Genomic DNA, 20756 nt, shown 5'->3' on the forward strand with positions numbered 1-20756 from the left:
AAGCTTCCAGGGCCCAGATCTGCATAATCCAAATCTCCCCCTGGCTCAGGGAGCTGGAATCCTGAAGGGGGGAGGGTTTCCCAATCATGTTAGTCAATGACCTTCCATATGCTAAATCTGCCCTGGTGACAGGAAGTGAGCATGGAATGGTTAACAGCAAGTGTCATTCTCACCTGCCACAGGTACGTATCTGTCCCTAATGACCGTATTCACAGTAAAGCTGGTGGGGCATGGGAATGGCTCAGTACTGGAGCAAAAGTTCTACTTCACAGTTTATAACACCAGGCATATGTGCAGCCCAAAGGTCAGAGTCACACGTAATTCACACCAGATCTGAAGACCTCAGTGTGTATCCTACACTGTAAGGGTGTGGATTAAAAACAGACTCTTTAAAAGGTTCCTCATTCTCATGGAAGTTTAAAGATGTGCAGATAGCAGGCCTTCCTCTCAGCGATTCTGGCTGTCAACGAGCGTCTTTTTAATGGAAGAACAGAAGAAAAATGAGCTCCGTCCCTAGAGCTAACCATGCAAACTCAGCTTCAAGATTTGCAGAGACTGGCTCTACAGAAAGCAATTTCTTAATTGTAAATCAAACAGTAAACTGGCCAATACAGTCAAATCCAGTGAGTCTGGATCTGTCTGCCTTAGCCCATGCTTGGCATCTGCTTGTCATTAAATTACAATCCACAACTGATTTTATTTATCAAAAATACAATAAGAAGCCAATAGGAATTAAATAAATCCATAAGACTTGCATAATAAACCGGGAAAATCATGCTAACAAACTAAAAGAGCACTGAAAAACCATTACATATGAATGAATAGTGATAGAAAAAAAAAAAAAAACAGCTTCTGTGTCATTAAACCGAAAAGGTACGAGAAACATTTTTGGGGTGGGTTAATAATAACCAAGCTTGCATTCTATTGTGCAGGACAGGTACAAGATGATGATAAATTTAGAAATGACCCCTTTACATGTGTTCAGGTCGCAACCCCTGACCTTCAATCAATTTCATTATCTGGTGAACTTCCCTGTTTTGGGAGGGAAAGGTCAAGTTGGAACAATGAAGGTTGGATTGTGGGGAGTGTGACGCCCACCCTACCAGTCATGCAGTCCCTTCCCCTGGAGGGATAAGAGCCCCTCCTTGTCCCAGATGCCCCCTCCCAGGGCTGTCTGTCACTTCCCCCTCCTGCCCTACCAGTGTTTGCATACTGGCCATGTTTACACTGCCCCCCAAGTTGCTGCCCTTCAAGGTTCCAGAATTCTTCCATCCTAGAAGCTCAGTTTCAAGACACTGGGTCATCTGTGGTGTTCATAACCCCTACTCCCAACCCCTCTCCTTAAAAATAATTGCTATTAACAGTCCATTGATAAATGGCTAGAGTCCTTCACAAAACCAATGCTGATGGGAAGGAATACGTGTCATGTTGTCTAAAAAAGCAACATAAACCGTTTTAAATAGTCAGGATAGTCCATTACAAAAGTGTATTAACCAAAACCTACTTATGTGGTCTCCCCTCACTTATCCCTCAAGCACAAAATAGGATGACACGGTAAGAACGTCAGCGCAACAAAGGCTGCCAACTAATTTACTTGGCAGAACCTTAGGCCACCACCCAGTAATCTTGGGGCGGTCCATGCAGTCCAGAGAGAGCACTCAGGGGGCCCCCAATCTGATGCCTACCATTCTGACCTGACTTCCATACTTAATCTGGTCTAATCCCACCAGCATTAACTTCATCTGTGCAATGAAACCTGAAGTATCCATTCGAACTCTGGACGAGGAAGGCATTTACTAAATTACTTGCTGAAATCATATGGTGTTGCTTAGCTGCTTATTCTAATCAGATGATTGACGTTATTGACGATTAGAAAATAATACCTTCCTTTTTTGGGCCACGCTTTGTTTTCAGCCCCCCACCCCAGCTTCACATTGCTTTGTTTTTTTTTTTTGTTGTTTTTTTTGTTTATTGCATATCACTAATTCTTCTGTCTCCGCTGCTGATGTAATGCTTTTTGTGAAATGAAAAGGATTTCTAAAAATAAGCCGTCACATGCATCCCACCTGTCATTCTAACAAACCAGAGAGAAGGACAAAGCAGGTCAATGCAAAATAGTAAATAAACAATTACAGAGCAGCGCAGGCATAATGCAAAGCAGACTGAGCTGAATGTGAGCGCGCGCCTTGCCCATTGTTATCATCCGTGTACAAGGTTACACGTTGCAGTCCGAGTCTCTACAGAGGCCACGGCACTGTCTGAGACATTGACACCTGACACATTACGGCTCGCCCCCTGGATGAGAATGGTGATGGCTGCCGTTTCAGTCAGAGAACGCACACACGCCCTGTGTTTGCAGGAAAGCTGCTTCGCTGGCATCTTCAGCAGAAACGCAGAGAAACCATCGCACACAGCTGGCTGGTTCCCTACACACGAAGGGCTTTATCTCCACACCGACACACGGATGGCAAGGGGGTGGGGGTGGGAGGGGGCAGACGTGCCAAGCAGGGGCCGAGCCAGGCAGACGGACTCCCAGTGTACCCACTCTGTTGGAATCCCAGCCTGGTGTCGGCCGGCAGCCAGCACAATGGCCCGCTGCGCTGCGGAGGGGCTCCATTTAACAGAGAGCAGAGCCACGGCTATCTGTCTTCCTGCCGTTACCCAGCTTACCTTACGAACACCAGCACAACCACAGTTGCACCACTCTGGGTGGTGTTCGGTGCTCCTGCTTTGTCCGACTGAGAAGCGGGCTGGAATACAGTAGTTGATGGGGAAGGTCTCAGAAGGGTCACTACATCCTTTATACAGCAGATCGCTGGTGTGTCCCGAGGAGTATTTTACTCCATCAGCACATTGGTGTCATTAAAAATCTATCTGTTCTGGGTAAAGATTAAGAAAAAATTTGATTATTTAAACACGTATCTATGCTAATCTGAAGGTTAAGAGTTCAGCTGAACATGGTTTGGTCTCAAACAACTGCTCTAAATAATGATAATGTTAAAAAGTGGCTGCTGTTGTAAGCCTCTGCACTTGAGTTTCGTGCAGAATTTTACAAAGTCACAGTGAATAGGAGCTGAGAACAGCAGACGTTCACGTGAAAATATCAGTGTAAGAAATCAAGTTATATGCCGCTGAGCTGAAGTTTCCTGACCTGACAACCATATATACAAAAAAGTGGCATCGGACAGCTGGGTTTGCTGGGCTGATCTCTACGAGACAGTGAAAAGTGGGTGGAAAGGGTCTTCTTTCCAGTGCAGGGCACAACTATATGGACAGTTGCATTCCTGCTTCCTGAACATCACTGACAGGGCTGCATTACTCCATTCTTCACGCTGATCTCTCTTCATCAGCTAAGAGGAAGAGTAAGCCCTGTAAGAGACACTTTACGTGATCAAATAATCATCTGCTGCAGATGCCTTGACACCTTAATGTATTTATGATAATGGATTACAGTCTATTTACTGTACTTCTATACACTAAAATGGGGACGGCATAGCCATAATGCATGCATCCATCTTTTTAATTTTTACTTAAATCACACAAAGTCAGTCAAGTTAAAAGAGATTTAAAAACTCACTAATCAAACTGACTACAGTTCAAAAGCTGGTCCTCCAGTTTGCCTCCCAGTCAATTTCAAATCCAGATACAAGTCACTGTCAGGAGTGGCATCTCAGCGGGTTTAGTGTTTTTCAGCAGTGATTCTTATTCTTATCGGTGTATTGATATTAATCTCTTTTTATATTAGTCTTTTTTAAGGACTCCATCTCCGTCTCTGGTATTTGGAATTTCTGATCACTCCTCTTCGCCATGCGCTCTCAGTTTTTCGCTTTCGCTCTCTCTCTCCCTCTTTCTTGCAATCTCTCCCACTAGCTCTGCGGTGGTAAAAACGAGTAAGCAGCACCTCATTGTCTCTGGGCCAGATGTGGGCCCTTTCCTCTCCTCTCCTCTCTCTGTCTTCTCTCTCTCAGGCCCTGTTGCGCTTGGCGACAAGACAAAACACCGGGCTGCTGCTGCTGGCCACCCTGAGAGCCCGTAATTAACGCAAAGAGTGTGCTTGTTGACCTTTTCAGCGACGATCGCTGCCACGATGCCTCACTAATCTCAAGACGATCGCACTCCTTAGCCAGCCATGATGTCGCCCTCACTGCGGAGGAGGCAACGGCCTCCACAAACCTTACAGCTGCACCCCGACGACTACTTTACTGCACTTCCATCCACTTCGGCCACATCCTTCAGTGTTTTGACTTACCTGTAAACCTGCAAATCTTGGTGTGGCATCTAAAAGTCTGTTTTTAATGAAGAAAAAACTGAACTTCAAACCTTCTGCCACTGGCATGGCATTTTTTTGCTCTATTCGCTGACGTTGTCACATCCGCAGGGTTTTGTTAATCTCAGCAGCAATGACACATTCTAACACAGGCCAGCTACCATCAGCAGGAACATGAACATGTCTGGTAATGCTGTACCCAGTTCTTGAGGATCAGAACCGAGCAACGGGACACTAATCTGGTCCACTGCGCTCAGAACTCTAGGGACGTTTCCATTGGTCATCCAAATTCAGAGTTCCAGACCTGAACCTGAAGGATAAAATGCCGGGACTGAAGCAGTTACAATACTTTTAAATCGTACCGTAACCTCATCAAAACAGTTCCACTCTATGCTTGGCAAACAGTGAGTAAAAGATGTGAACTTGCATGCATTGCACGCCCCTCAGAATGGGAGCCTCTGAAAGACATTATAATGTATAATATAATCCATTCACAGACCTTTACTTAAGAAAGGAGAACCGAGGCCACAAACACATGAAATAAAACCCCACACACCTCCTCCGGCTCAGCTTGCATTTTCTATCTTTTAATCAAGATCAACCACAGTTGGCTTGTGTTTGAGATGAGCGGCTGGAAAGAGCGAAATAATGTTCACTTCAGGGAGACTCCCAGCGAGGAACCGGTGAGGCAAATGGACATAAGGAATGGAAACCAATCACACACACATTAACAGAAATACACCCCAGAGAGAGCATGGGAGTAGGGGGCTGTAGAGAAAAGAGCCCCGGCTCCTCGATCAGCAGTGAGATCTATGTTAAGGAGCTGGCTAATTGAGATGTTTGTGTTGTTGCTACACTTGCTTTTCTCTGTGGTTCTCCCTCTGTCTCCTCGCTGAGCCATAATTATTTGCAATTTGCCTAAGTCATCCATTTGCTGGGACGCGAAGCATGAAAAAGAGGCAATTTCAGAAAAATGGAAATGCCTCTCAAAGTCAGCCTGGGGGAAATAATGTGGTACAAGTTACTGTCTGACGAGGGCTATCTGATAAATGTCACAAGCTGGGGAATATTAATGCAGGTGGTGGAGGACAGAGGGTTGGTAAGGTTTGGCCCCTGTTGTCATCGTGCTGCTGCGCTCGCACTGGGATGGCTGGTGGTGGACAGTGACGGGTTATAAGGGTTGGACATGGGGGGGGGGGGGGGGGCACTTACCAGTCAGCACACAGCACAATGTCAAAGTGTCCTTCTAGCGTCGACACATCCGCCTCGCTGTCCCATCTCACCACGCTATCAGGGCAGTGTTGCAGGACAAGAGAGTCCCGAGTCCAGAACGGGGGTAGAAAATAGGGAATGGAGCAGGGTTCAGGGACAGGGTGGGGGGGAGAAAAAAAAAAAAAAAAAAAAAAGAGAGAGACAATTAGCTGGCCTTATCTTCTTTTCTCCTGCTCTCGCCTCTTCTCTCTCTCTCTTTCATATGTGTGTACCGAGAGACAATTACCCGGCCAGAGCCCTTCCTCCATACTCCCCTCATCTCCTTCCCAGCCCTCGCATCCATCGCCCCTGAGCTTGTGTATTCCGTCCCTCTGAAGGACCGTCAGCAGCTGTGGCTGTTCGAGATAGTGGAGCCGAAACCTCAATAAGCTCCGTTTGATTTATGGGCAACGGGCCTCAAAGACCAGGGGGATGCCCAGCGTCTTTTCTGAAAGCGAATGTGACCCGTACATCTCTTGGAGAAACTCATCTTTGTTATGATACCATTTAATATTTCAAAATCAGCATGCAGGATGTTCTCTCAGTAGGACCATACATCCACCACGGAGAAGCAGGCCATGCTGTTGCTGTAGACAATTCATATTATTATGAATATTAATTATTATGGCGAAATGGTGGCACAGCAAGTAGCACTGCTGTCTCACAGCGACTGTGTGGTGCAAGAAGACATGGGTTCGATCCCCGCTCAGTCTGTGTGGAGTTTGTATGGTTTCCCTGCGTCTGTTTGGGTTTCCTCCGGGTGCTCTGGTTTCCTTCCACAGTCCAAAGACATGTTGTTCAGGTTCACCCATAGTGTGTGAGTGACAGAGAGAGTGTGTTCCACTGATGTATGGATGAGTGACCCAGTGTAAGTAGTGTATCTAGCAGTGTGTTACCTTGGTGAATAAGGTGTGTGGGCTGATAACACTACATAGAGTTCATTGGAAGCTGCTTTGGAGAAGAGCGTGTGCTAAATAAATGTAAAGTATTAGTCTGTTGCTTTTCTTCTTTCGGAAAAAAATAAACATGTACAGGGCACATTGAAAGCAGGTAAATAATAGTGTGTGACAGCTGCAGTACAATAACACATATTAATCAGAATTACTCGAGGCCAGCGCAAAGCTTGAGCCTGACAGTAACACAGATGGAGGGAGTTGCAGCAGAGGGTTCGTCCTGCAGGGGGTGGAAGTGGGTGGCGAGGGAGCAGAGACGGTGGTATGTGTGAAACTGGGTGGGTTCGCGCCCTCCCCTCACCCTCACCCAGGCCAGTGTGGGCCTCAACCGGTTAAACACTTGAGTTTCTGTTCTTAAAAGAGACCATATTCCAGACAGCCAAATCTGATTATTAATTAGTCATTATTAACACTCAGTAAACAAAAATGATGTCTGGTGGAAACACAATCTCTTCTCCCGGCAGGGGGCCTTAATCTATTATTCAGTGACTTGAGCAGCAGAAATCCCCTCATCCAATCGCACACGACCTTCACCCTCTCAAACCGTGCTTTCTGACAGGAAGCTTAATCTGTAAAGAAAACAATCAAAGTAATGCAGCCTAATTATACGTTTACTTTTTCAATTTATCATCATAGTGTAAATACATGAGAAGGAAGGAGGTGGGGGGGGAGGGGGTAACAACTACTCTGATGACTTAACGTCAAAATTACTTTTCAAGATAATTAATCTTCGTTCCCGCGCCTATGTTCCCTATGTACAGTTGCTGAAAGAAGGAACGGTGAATTTGCGAGCTTCTCATGCGTAGACGTGTGGATGGAAGTTTTCAGTCACGATGAACGGTCCAGCCGAGCTGCCTGACTGTACCGATATTGGTGCTCGCTGGCCACACACAATAACGGGTCACCGTGACAACCACATGCTCCTTCTGCCATAACCATTTGCAAGGTCGCTGCCCTCATCGCTTCTGAGAGACCCAACAACACCACCCCCTACAGTCCAACCCCTGAAATATTATGACTGCACAATTTTATTTTAATGTAAAAACTTTTCCTAAATACAGTTTAAATGCTTCCCTGCTGAGCTATAAACAAATCATAATTGCTGAAACATCTTAATGACTATCAAAGCGGTGGACTGCTTACAGAGACATCAGAGGTCATTCATCTGGCCACTAAACATTGTTCAACGGTACTACTGTCACTGCTTTATACACAATAGCAAAAAATGTAACAGAAAGGTGTTACATTTTGATAGGAAGTGATGCAATAATGACCACTCACCAGCTGGATACAGCAGCAGTCCTGAAATTACCAGCTAGCCGGTTTCTCTCGATGACACAGCGAACATCTGGGATCACAGTTAAGACAAAACAGCACACCACTGTTCTGTTGAGCAACGGTGCACAAAGATGGCCCATACCGTCTGACACAGCAGAACAAGGGAAGACTTGTTGAAAATACAATCAATGAGGGCAAGACAATACCATAAAAGTCACTGCACAGCGCATGTACATGAACTCCCCCCCAAAAAAATCATGAAACGAAGCCTAGAGGTCCAGCTTAGCTCAGACGGAAAATAATGTAGCATGGCGCCCATTGAAGGAAACATTGTGCTTAGCAAAATCACAGCAAATGCCTGAATCCCAGTAACACTCTGCCTTTGATCAACATTTGCATCTTAAATCAACTAGCAGCTTTGTCAAGTGCTTCCGCTGTTAGAAAAGAGCTGGGATCATCGGAAACTGAAACGTGTCTCGCTGATGCCCTCTTCATACTTACCTTGAACATTGACCACTGATTATAAAGCTATGAAGTCAACTCAAGCAAAGCAACACCAAAATGATCAATATGAAACCTTTTAACATAAAGCCAGTGCTTGAGGAAAGTCCCATTAATGGGACATTGTGGGATTGTTATTACCTTTTTTTATTACTAAGAATGTAGAGCAGTTTTAGGGTAATTTAACTCAGATTCATGGGGAAAAAAATCTTTGCAAATCAAATCAATGCCAGGGAATGAGCAGAACCTGCAGGTTCTAGAGATCCAATCTCTAGATCAACGTGCAGCCAGCACCCAAGATGCAGTTTGGTTGGGAAGATCTCCCTCCACCACCACCAAAGTGCATTACCAGAGTAACCGCAAAGTCACACAGACACAGAACGTGTTGGGCCGCAACAAGAGACGCAACCCTAATACCTTTAGACATTGTCAAAGAGCATCAAACAAATTTGCCTGGTTTAAAAAAAAAAAAAAAAAAAAAAAATGAAAATCACACACACACACACACACACACACACACACACACACACACACACACACACACACACACACACACACACACACACACACCAATTTGGTGGAAGCTAGTAAAAATGCACAACTCTGAAACTCCTTAGTGGATGAAAGGTTGCTTGGCCCCATCAAAAATGTCAACACATGCCCTGACAGCATTGCCCTGACATGTGTGACAATGCATTAAAGGCAGAGAATATGCTCCTTTTGAGTTTCACCTGGGAGGCCAGAAAGGACATTCATCAATCAGACTTAATAGGAACAATTCAATTGATTTCTGGTTGGAAACTCAAGGTCAGGGAAAAACCACGGTGGTTTAAATAAAGCCCCACAAGCAGAGGGAAGTTTTGCAGGATTTTATGTGTTACGGACACATAAAAACTCGTCCATATGAGACATAAAAATATTTTTCCACATTTTATATTGGGTAGTTTTAGTGGTTACATTGTCTTACTCTATTTTAAAAAAATTATAGTACACGGATGAGTCATAATACATAGTACTGTGGATTATCAAATGCAGGGTTTGGTATGTTTGCCATAGGACATTAGAAAGTGTATATTGGCTCTAAGGAATCACAGTGACCTCCTATGAGAACTGGGATGAGGGAGATGGGTAGCAATCGAGATCAGATCTGTGAGACACAACCCAGGTACAAAAATATGGTACTATTCAGGATCCTGCTGTCTGTCCTGTGGCCTCAGTCAAAAGGAGGAACAAAGAGCTGCATATGAGACCTCAACGTTGTTTTGCAAAAAATCAAAACAAAAGGTCAATACCAGATTATACATGTGTTTTGGAAATGTATATGTCTAACTCTGTCTGTGCCCCACTTTCAAGTCTTAGCCGGTTGGTGGAAAACCGGATGCTTTTCAGGACAACTATCCATAGAGTTGACATGAGTCCACATCGACTCGGAGGCACCTACCAACAACTCTGTCTTAATGTTAAGTTACAACAGGTACAGCAATGTTATGTAGAAATAAAAAATCTGAATAATTTTAACTCATACACCACCTAATAGTCCTCCTCTTCTTCCCTGACACTGTGACTGTACACTTAGACTTGAATGCCTTTAACTCCCATATAAAAACACTATTGACTAAATCTGTGGCATTTTTATATCTGTCAATGCATTTCCTTCCAATTCTCACCCTTATCACATTCTAACATCTTATTCTATTATATTTGCAACTAAAAAAGAAATACACTGGTCAAAACAACTTAATTAGTTCCATGTCCAACATTCACTGGCTCTATTTTTCTCGGTATATCGAAGGAAGTGACTCTGGAACACTCTGTGAATATATCCCTTTGGTGTGTAACAAGATTATCCATCTATCCAGTCTCTTTCCTCTATTTTATTTCTTTCTTTTAAACAAATCCAGTCAATGGGGAATTGTATACATTTTTTTGTCAGAGCCTCTGCGGCAGCATTGTTACAGTCACTCTGATATTCAATACAGCTTTATTGTGCAGCTCGGCTTTTCCTACGAATCTGCGCCGCAATTTGGAATCTTTGTTGAAGCCCCTGTATCTGCTTTCCTGCTTTTGTGAGTGCTTTGCAGTTCGCTTTATAGTCTCGATTATTGTTATGTTAAAGAAAAAAAAAAAAAAATGAGCAAAGAGGCAATTAAAAGAAAGGAATTGCTGTACGTCTTACGCCATTGTTCCACCTGTTTAAGCCTTCACCTGACTGCTCCCCTCGGTGAGTTGGGCAGCACAAAGGAGGAAAGCTATGTGCGACACTTAAAAAATAAAATGATTAATTAAATAGACGGGCTAACAAGACTATACACACACACACACACACACACACACACACACACACACACATGTTGCAAAATGAACTGATGTCTACATCTTAGGAATGTCTCCTTCTGAGCAGGCGGTGTGACTGTGTCTGTGTTTTGAGAGGCTTCGTTGCCTTTGTGTCTAGATATCAAGTCACACTGTTTTTAATGGTACCATGCCTGGTTTCAGGAGACCCTGAATTTTAGGGTGCCAAGGCTCAAAAATCTTTAACCCATAAAACGATGCACAATGCAATTTAACTAATATGAATCACGTTTTGTTCCTTTTATTTAAAACAGACTATATCAATTATACTCTGACCTGGCACACTTCTCTGTGAAGCATACAGTTGCCACTGTTCTCAGTAAAGACTCCAGCTGAACTACTGGGGCAGCAGGCAGCTCCTGAGGATCTGAGTTCATGAGTGCAAACGCTATTTGTGTGCGTTGTACTGCTGCCAACCTCCATCTTTACTTACTACCATTATTACTTAATAATATTGTTATGTACAAAACACTGACATTTTTATGCTGAAAATATTGCACTCCATTCCGTAAGGGAATGGTAAAACTGATGGCCTGAGTGCGACTTGTCATGGAGTTCTAGTGATCCCTGTGCTCATACTAATCTCCTCCAAAGAGTGCAAGTAATTAATTCTGCAGATGCAATGCCCCATCTCTTGGAAGTCAGGAGATAATGCCCGATAGCAGAAATCAACTCATGCATAAAGGAGAGCTGAAGGAGCAGCGTTTGACTGTGCAACCCCCATCCTGACCTTTCCTAAAGCCCCTACCTATACCTTTTCCTGCTATCCAGACTGTGCACACATCCCCACCAACACCAATGGAAAGACATGCACAGATACATATGCACACACTCGTGTATAAGAACATACACACAAACACACACTACTGCACTTTCACATTCACACAAATGTGCATTCAGACACACAGAGACATGCACATCAGCACAATGGTTACGGCACGCAAAGCACAATGCTCAGCTCATTTCACTTCAGAAACAAGGATACTTTGAATGGCCTTCTCGTTCCCATCTGATAGCAGAACTTCCTTCACGTCAGCAGAAATAGCGATCTGAGGAGAGTGGAAAACAATGGGAGGGGATAATGAGTGAGAGCTTCAAAAAAAAGAGAAAAAAACCATCATCCCTCCTAGGTGAGTCCTCCATGACCCTTAACCCTCCAACACATTGCCAGCCCTCCACTTGAACACATACAAATACACACTGCACCCCCTGACATACGACAACCAACAAGCCGTGTCTCTCTGCCCATCTTTGCTTTTCCCTTCTTTCCGCCTCCCTGCCCCGTCTCTAGTCTTTTTTTTCCCATTTTATGTCTGCATTATTTTAATCATTCAATCAAATCAGTCAATACTTTTATCATTCCATTTGTGAGGAGCCTCTATCTTGCTATCATTCTGTTCAGTAATTGCATTGTGACAGGGGATGATGGCGAGCGGAGGGCCTTTCATTTGTGGGCTTGTGTTTATCTGGCTGAGCCATCACACGCCGCTGTCACTCTGCTCTCGGCTTGCTCGGTCTGCCTGCTTGATGCCCTTCATATAACTTTGCGCTGCAGTCGGAGCGCTTTGTGCTGCTTGCCGTCATCGCCCCCCACCGCCTTCCCCCACAACTCATCGTTTTTCTCTCTTACCCCTTTTGTCCCCCCTGAGTGTGTGAGATTTTTTACCTAGCGTGTGTGCGCGACTGTGTGAATGTGTAGATGTATTTGCTGCCAGAGCTACTTCCCCTACTATCCCTGCTGGCCAATACAGGTTGCTGAACAGTGCTGCCACAGGTCTGCCTTGTACGCTGCAGAATTTGCACAATGTACAACTATGGCAAAGGAAAAGGAGGACAAAGAGGAGGAAAAAATAGAGCTGTGCAAAAATAATGGTTGCCTATGTGAGGAAGTTATGCTGGAGAAGTTACTGTTGAACCAGAGAGAGAAATGTTGGAGAGGAGCTAGGCATTGTTGCTCAAGGTCCTTAGAGAAGTTGTAAGGATCTCATTGCGTACCTTCATTAAGACCCAACCTGCCTGCTGCCTTTGCATGCAGCTGCACACACACTTCCTACCTTGTATCAGGTGGCCAAGGTTTAGCTTTGCGAACCACAGGGCACACACAGGCTCCTACCAAGCGAGTCTATCTAACAGACAGAGGCAGTCTGTTCAGTTCATCTACATGGCAGCCAACCCTGGCCGTTGTGACACAATATGAGCTAAGCCACGTGATGACAATACACAGCGCTCAATAACTGGATCAGAATGGTTATCCCAGCTGAGCATGTCAGAAAACAGCTCAGTTTGTCTGGTACCACAGTACAATACAGCTCTACAGCAGTCAACTCACACCATTATAGCCTAGTTGAATCCTCTCTCACATTCTCTCTGTGACAGATTCAAATCATCTTAGAAAATGACCATGTGAGCCAGCACAAACCAATCATAAGTTGTCCCCGATAAACAAAGTGCTTACGTGAATTGTCTCTAAATGCTTAACCAAACAAAAATCCTGGAGAAGTAAGCCTTCACTGAAGCGTGTACAAGAGTACCACACTCTACGTTTTACACCAGTCTCTTCACGTGATCATTTGTAGCAGTCAGAAGAACTAAAGATCTGGTTTTATTTAAAAGAATTTTAGCCTTCCAGGAAGTTAAAGCTGAAATCATTTTCGGGTTGTCAGGCGGGCAGATAGGTGAGGCTCACACTGTTTCCCCATGTTTAGCTTTACCACCATGATGAAAACTAGCAACGCATCCTTGTTCAAGTTGGTCCAAGAGTTTGAGGGACCCAAAAGGGTTCCCCATGTCAGAACTCCAAAGGGCGCTGGGAAGACATAGGATTTGGGGAGGAGGACAGAAGGGGCTATGGAATGTCTCAACATAGGATATTGATTCCAAGAAGATAAAGAGCATCTGGTCTTCTGAAGACACCAGTGGATCAATGCTGCGCAAAAGCCTGTCGATCCAGAGGGGCTCTTAAGGGCTCCATGGCGAACAATTCCCCCAGCCTGACACTGGCGGAATCCAAGCCCCTCACTCCTCAACCACTTCTCATCGCATCATTTGTAAGTATACCATAGGTCTTAGACCAGGAGTGAATTAGCACATTATGACTTTCTTGGTGTTCAGAAAAATATCTCATTATTATAACATGTGAAAGCAGATGCTGTAAAGGTGGAGGTTGGGGGGGCGGGTACTTACCATAAGCCCAGCAAGACAGGTCATCCCGCCTCCCAGTTCGCACACTGTGGCACCTCTGAAAGGAGAAGCAGAGGAGGGGTGGAGCTGAAATCAAGGCGGAGAGAGCAAGAAAGAAGCACGGGGACCATAAGCTTATTTGCCACTGCCCACTCTTGAGTCTGGGAATGTCGGTTTCATTTGGGCCAGAAAAGGTATGGTGTTAATTTACTCATACGTAGGCGAAAGACCAAACTGTGAGGCAACAGCAGAACACTTGCCTGTCACAACACAAACTTTAATTAACGGCCGATACGGTGCCGCAGTAGGAAGTGCATCGATTTGAATGCTATGCCCGTAAAGGCATTGATTTCCTGCCTCACATGCTTGCTGCTTCCTGCCTCCCACCACCATGTCCACTATGAGGGAGCAAGCGCCTTTGACCGCACAGGCCGTGTTGTCCTTTTCCCTGCTGGAACGACGCTCTCATGGTGTTTGAAGGTAAACGTCAAACATACAAGACATCTCCAAGCGCTGCATTTTAGCGCATAAAAAAAAATGTAGCGGCAGCACATACACAGACAAGTCTTTTGTGGAGGTCTGGAGAATATATGTAGGTGTAATAACAGAGCCTCGTAATTAAGCAAGGGCTCGGATATGCGTTACATCCTACACAATCTCGTTTTTGTTTGCCATCTGACCTATTAGCTGGTTAGTGGGCGGGACAAAGAGATGCACACGAAGGAAGGGCAGAAGGGATCAAACTCTGGACCTTCCCCGAAAGCGTTTGTAGCAAAAGCCAAGGGTAGGAAAAGAAAGCCTAAATAAGGATAATCTGGGGAAGAGAATGGATTGATGACACGGTTCATAAAGATGTTTCCCACCAGGTCGTTATCAGCCCTCTTGGTTACTGTGGAGACCAGACCATAATAGAGGCCTCATCTCAAGCTGTCTGTCAGTCCTCTCTCTCTTTACCTCTATCTCGGCTTCCGTCTCAGTGATTAGCGATGCCAAGACACCCTTTCTTCTCTCTTCCTTTTGATATGTAACCTTCCACAACTGAGTGAAAAACTAAATCCACAATGAAGCTGGCAATTGTTGTAAAAAAGAGCAATTAAAAATTAATGTGCACAAAGCTACTCGTGTAAGCATCACTTAGGACAAAGGGCCGGTGACAGGTAGCTATTTGGCTGTACAGTCTGCAATGGGGAAGAAAAGAGGAAACTTCAGCGCTGTGTTGAAGAGATGAGAGCTTCTCTGTCAATTGGCTTGTTTTTTTTCTTTTATTATCTTTTTCTTCTCCATCCTTAGTGCTTGATAACAGGTCCAACAGACAGGGAAATGGTGGTAACGGTACACCAGCCATGAGACCCCCTACCAAAATCCAGCTTGGAAATGGCACTCTAGTGGCCCACACCTCTGTGCTATGCCACTCGACTGATCTCCCCAAGCAAACATGCTTCCTGACCTTCAGCATCAAACGCCAATCGATAACCCTTTCTCTCCTCCACTCCTGCCTCTCAAACCCAAACAAAAAAAAAAAAAAAAAAAAAAAAAATCAGCAAATCAAAGAGTCACGTTTTGCCTCGAGGGGAAATCAAACGTCCTGGACGCTTTTCACCCCAGCACTGGCTTAGGGAAGCTGGCGTAGCACGATCCATGCCCATCGGCACTGCACCAGCAGGAGGTGGGGGTACAGGGAAGGACGAAGGGCTGTGTGAGATGGGGGAGAGACTTATTGAATGAAAACCGCAATGGTTGGGATAGGGATGAGTGTATTTTGCGACTGGAGGACGACGAAAGCTGTGGGCAGATCATCAGAGTTAACCCTCACCTGAACATGTGGCAGTTTTTCAGGCAGTAGTAAGCCATCACCTCCTCCGAGGGCCAAACACCTGTAGGAAGAGAGGGAGAGAAAGAAAGGCGGTGAGCTGGCAAAACGTAAACCAAGTGACTATATACCATCCTATCACATTCTCATGAGTTCATAGAGCGATCTTCCCTGGCAGGAAGGTGAATTAAAGATATATACCGACAGCCCTACCTTGGGAGAAAGACAATAACTGCCTGTCAACTAGTGTTTCAGAACCCCCACATGCTGAATCAGCTCTCATAGACAAAGTACACTCTCAAAAATAAACAAAAATGCACAAACTGTGAAATAAGGGGGCTGTAACTGTGGAGGACCTGAATGGTGCTTGCCTTCCCACGATCCGCACTCAGAACAGCCTGATGCATTCTGTTTTTCAGCAGAGGGTGGGGGGGAAGGGCTTCAGAGTGCAGACTGCCCTCCTGTGCTTCTGGAAATCCCTCATACTGCAAGATGGGCTTCCATGGCATTCCCAATCCCCCAAGCTGCCTCTACAATCTCAACAGTGCAACGACGTGGAAGCATCACGTCCACATCAAAGCAGAAACCCAATGCAACTGGAAGGAGAACCTGACATCACCTTCTCCTGGATTTTTCTTTCACTGCCAAGAGCCCACAACAGAGTGAGGATTGCACCTGAGAAAGGACACTCTTCTAATACACTCCCAGAGCTCAGTGGCTTTGCATCTCTCCCCCTCCAACCTGCGCACCAATCGCTTCTGCTCGACTTAGCCTTGTAAGCAGCACGCCGGAAAGTGGGGATCCAGCACACGCGGTCCCAGGGAGCGATTATCGACGGGTGCAGGCGGACCGGCTTATCGCCCACTGTCAGTCCTGCTCCTTCTGTTAAGTCAGAAAGTGCCATAACGCCGCCACTGTTTCTCACACACATCCTGGCACGAGAAGAAGAAGGAGGAAAAAAAGAAAACACTCGTTTCAAATAAACTTCTGCCATGTCGCTGGCTTTGATGGAGGAAGCACTGCTCTGTGTGTGCATGTGTGTTTCAGCGTCTGCCCAGATATAAATGTGAAGTGTGAGTGTGAACGTTCCAGTGTCTGTCTAGGAGTTCTCTATGTAGCTAAATACAAATGTGCAGTAAATACATGCGTTTCTCATTTTGACATTTCGGTATGTGGGTGTTCACTGTGTAATTAAGCATGCGAATCTCCATCTTTCTCTCCCTGTGAAGTGCAGGCATGACCAAGTACATGTCTGCGCGCGCATCTGCATCCGTGTGTGTGCGGGCACTGGAGGAGGGAGGACAAGAGCAAACGGGAGAGAAGGGAGGTGCGGGAGGACGACGAGACGGTCGATAAAATAAGCGGCTTACAGCCCGCTGTCTACGGCCTCTCTGAGACGGAGGAGTCCGGGTCTCACGGCAGCCGGCTCCGTAGACGCCAGATTAACTGAAGCGAGACGAATTTAATAATGCTTATTGATGAAACGTCAAAATATTCCTCTCTCATTAAAAAAGTAATGCTAGGCCGTTCCTCCACAACAACGCAGGCAACTCTGCAAACTCTTCCTCCATGTAAGCAATGGTAGGGTGAGCCACAGTGAAGCAGGACCATTCATCGAGTGGTGATAATTCTGAACACCAAACAGATACTCAGATATTGTGTCTGTGGCTACTTAAAGGAACTAGAAGTAGTGTACTTCCGAGACACGTAGCCTGGGGCAAGAGGGGGTTTCTAGAAGAACAACAAGTGGGCACATAGTGTGGATTCTGAAGTCACAGCTCATATCTGGGAGTTGCCATCTGACCAGTGTTTGCATGGTTTTACTCCATTGCGGATACGGTTTCGGCGCTACATGTCACGATAATGAAAAATATACGTAATGTATAAGTCCTGAGGGGTAACCCCATATCCCAGAACTGGGAACAGATATGAGCTTTTGGAGGAGAGGGTCAGAATATGGCCCAAGGAACAGAGACGACACCTTCCAGCGAACTAGAATACGAGCGGAGGGTCCAGGAGGGGGTACGTTCGAACTAGAGGTGAGGAATAGGTGCACTCTAGGAAATTAGGGGATCAATCAGGGAAATCTGGATTGCACCCTTTCGGTGGGTAATGAAATCATTTCTCACCTTCAATTACCAGATGAGAAAAGGCCGGGGATGGTGCCAGACCATGCATGTTAGCCACTTCATCGGACACATCACACTCCTAATCCCTCTCGCCCTACTCAGAGAATTAAATCACAAAAGGTCAAAGATAAATGATGTGACCTAAATGGGGCAAGAGAAATAGTGCATGATGCCAGAGAGCTAACAGATTATAGCTTTAGAAGAATAACTGTATAGTCCAAATTCTTGTAGAACAAGAACTGGCACATCAAAAAAAAATATACATTGCCACATCGTCATGAATCACAAAAACTCAAGTGTACGAGGGCAGAGCGGTACGGGTGTAGAGGCCTGCCAGTGCACAGACTTAACAACACCAGATCAGGTTTCAGAAGCAATAATTCAAAAAAAGTAAGAGCTGTACTTTTAAACAGGTAAGGGTAAGTGCCCCTCAGTCAAAGTCAACTCTTGGCAACCATGGCTTTCATGGTAGAGGAGGGGACAGAAGTGTTTTACCACTGCCATCTCTCAAACAGACTGAGTCGGATTTAAAACCCAGATGTGAAACCACAGCTCTGGAGCCGTGAGGCACCACCACCAGCCCACAGCACCAGCATGTTGATTTCTGAAGAGTCCTTTGATTTTTCTTCTGTAATAATTCATAAATGAGGATGCACAGATAAAAACAAATTATGTAATGTTAATTATGTCTTGATCCTATTTTGAACTTTGAACCCAAGAAAACAACCGTCTCCTTCCCAACACAGAAAACAATTGATGTTTCTTGGAATTCCTGCACAACTAAAGTAGCACGCTGTCATCTCCTCATCCGCTCTCATCTGATTAGTGCTCAACTTCCCTGTCATGGATTATCCAGGCGCTGCACCTTCCAAGGGTCACAGGGTCAGGACTTCACTGGAGACAGCTGCTAGGGGCAGGGCAGCTGTGATGGTACCCTTGTGACTGTGGTCGGATAGCAGGGGAATCTCGAAACAAAGACTTGGACTGGGTTCTGCCTCTAGCACTGCCTTTTGAACCGACAACCTTCTGCTCATGAGTCTACTTTGAACTACTGTGATAAAACCCATGCAGATGCATTTCGCTAACTGCTCTGCTGACAGTGGGGGAAAAAGGTTTTTTAAAAAAAAAAAGAAACTGTATGTCTTTCTTGGCCAAGGGCCCCTTCGGTGGACCACCTGTAAACCTTCATCTCCACATTAAGTGAGAAGACAGATAATTCTTAAGCCTTCTCTACTGCAGATCCAATAATGGATAAGAGCGAATTTCAGCATGATCAACTGGTAATCTGTCCCTTCACACTGCTAGTTTGCTCCTCAGGATTATCAGGGGGCCAAGTCATATGAAACACAGTGAGAAAAAAATGGAGCCATTGGAAAGGTAGAGGGTAGGGGTGGAGGGGTGAGAATGAGTAGGGGTTATGATCTGATTGGGAATGTCCACTTGGCACGTGCACGGAGACCAGACACTGCTCCATCTGGACTTTTCTCAACATCAGGCCATAATTAGCAAACAGCATCATCAAGGCACCAGGTAGGATGACCTGGCTGGTTGTGCTCTGCAACTCCACACCGTTCCAACAGTTCTTCAAAGAAGGCTTCAAAACATGATTGCCCAGTAAATTAAAGTGAAACTCCTTACTTGGACTTCTGCATCACCCCAATACCACTTAATTTCAGCAGCTACTCAACTATGTGTTCAACTGTATTTAAAAAACCAAACCAAAGGTATGTACAGAGAGCACAAAGAAGGTGCGAGGCTTGTTTGTCCCAATGTCGATAAAACGCTGTACAACCTGGCCTCATGCAGGGCTCCTGCTGTTAAATGTGCCCTCTCCCTGGTCCAAATGGGCCAGTGGTGCATTAGGTCTCAGTCATACAGTGCCTCCAACATCCCTCTCCTACAGCGAACCCAAAAATTTGCCCTTACATGAGCAGAAGCCCTCACATAAAAGGACAGGACCACCCACAAAATATGCCCCCACCCAAAAAAGAAAAAAAACCCCACAACATCGAACTGCATGTATGAGTGTGTCCCTTAAAAAAAAAAAAAAAGAACACCAAATACTGTGCTGGGCGGAGATAACGGCGCCTTCTCCTTCGGTAAACAACTTTTTGGATTAGGAGGTTGGCGGGGAGGATAATAAGGAGGCTATCTGCAGTGGGTGCCCGCATTGTCCCCGCTCCCGGGGGCCGCACGGAATCTTTACACTGCTATTTATCCCCGGCTCTGATAGCTTACTTATCTGCCTTCAAATGCCAAGCTGGAGGAATCTCATCACGCGCCAGGGCAGCTGCCTGATGATGGGCAGCTAATAGATATATCAGGGCTCGGGGTAGATGCTAAGCTGAGCAGATGAAGGGGTGCAAGATCCATTGATTGATTAGCATAGGGAGAATGGCTTTCCCTTTGACAACCCAAGATTACGGTAGGGCTAGAGCTTAAATTGCTTACTCCTCTTCTGGCAGGCTTTCAAATTACAGGCCTGTCACCTGGATTCGCTCTATTTGGGGAATGTTAATGTATATAAACAATTAAGGAAGGAAAAGAGAGAGTGCGGATGAGAGAGAGGGAAAGACAGGGAGGGGGGCAGAAAGTGAGCGGGGTATTGTCGGTGGTGGGTTTTGGTTGGGAGCAGGGAAAGGGAGGGGCCGGGGGGGGGGGAGAGGAGGGAAAGTGTGTCGAGGGCTGGGGGGGAGGTGGCGGGAGCGATGCCTGCTCTCTCGTTAAAACAAAATGGCTCCCCTCCGCTCCAGTCTGCTGCCATTGTCACTGCTTCAGCTGGAAAATTAATGAGGTTCATTTATGCCGGTAATTATGGCAGGGGAACTTTGTAAAGTGGCAGGTTAACAACCACCCCAAAAAAAGGGGAAGAAAGAAGGAGAGAGCGGACTGACAGCACAAAGCAGAAAGAAGCACTAAATGTAGAAACGTACATGCGGAAACACGGCGTGCCGCGACAGCACGCGTGTGCGTACAGGCACAACTTCGACTTGGCGACACCCTCCGTTTTCCCCCAATCCGCTCTCCTAGTGACG

The 20756-nt window shown here is 45.6% G+C and overlaps 1 protein-coding gene across 1 annotated transcript in view; it reads right to left on the bottom strand.

The window, feature by feature from the left end:
- Window positions 1-20756, bottom strand: part of camkmt (calmodulin-lysine N-methyltransferase) — a 93390-nt gene that overhangs the window by 10517 nt on the left and 62117 nt on the right. Inside the window, exons 4-8 of the mRNA XM_018766076.2 lie at window positions 15596-15656; window positions 13786-13840; window positions 11588-11651; window positions 7753-7819; window positions 5480-5554 (exon numbers count right to left, since the gene is read on the bottom strand). Coding sequence (XP_018621592.1) covers window positions 5480-5554; window positions 7753-7819; window positions 11588-11651; window positions 13786-13840; window positions 15596-15656 — 322 coding nt within the window. The remainder of the gene's footprint in view (window positions 1-5479; window positions 5555-7752; window positions 7820-11587; window positions 11652-13785; window positions 13841-15595; window positions 15657-20756) is intronic.

Source organism: Scleropages formosus, chromosome 8 (genome assembly GCF_900964775.1).
Source record: "Scleropages formosus chromosome 8, fSclFor1.1, whole genome shotgun sequence".
NCBI lineage: Eukaryota > Metazoa > Chordata > Actinopteri > Osteoglossiformes > Osteoglossidae > Scleropages > Scleropages formosus.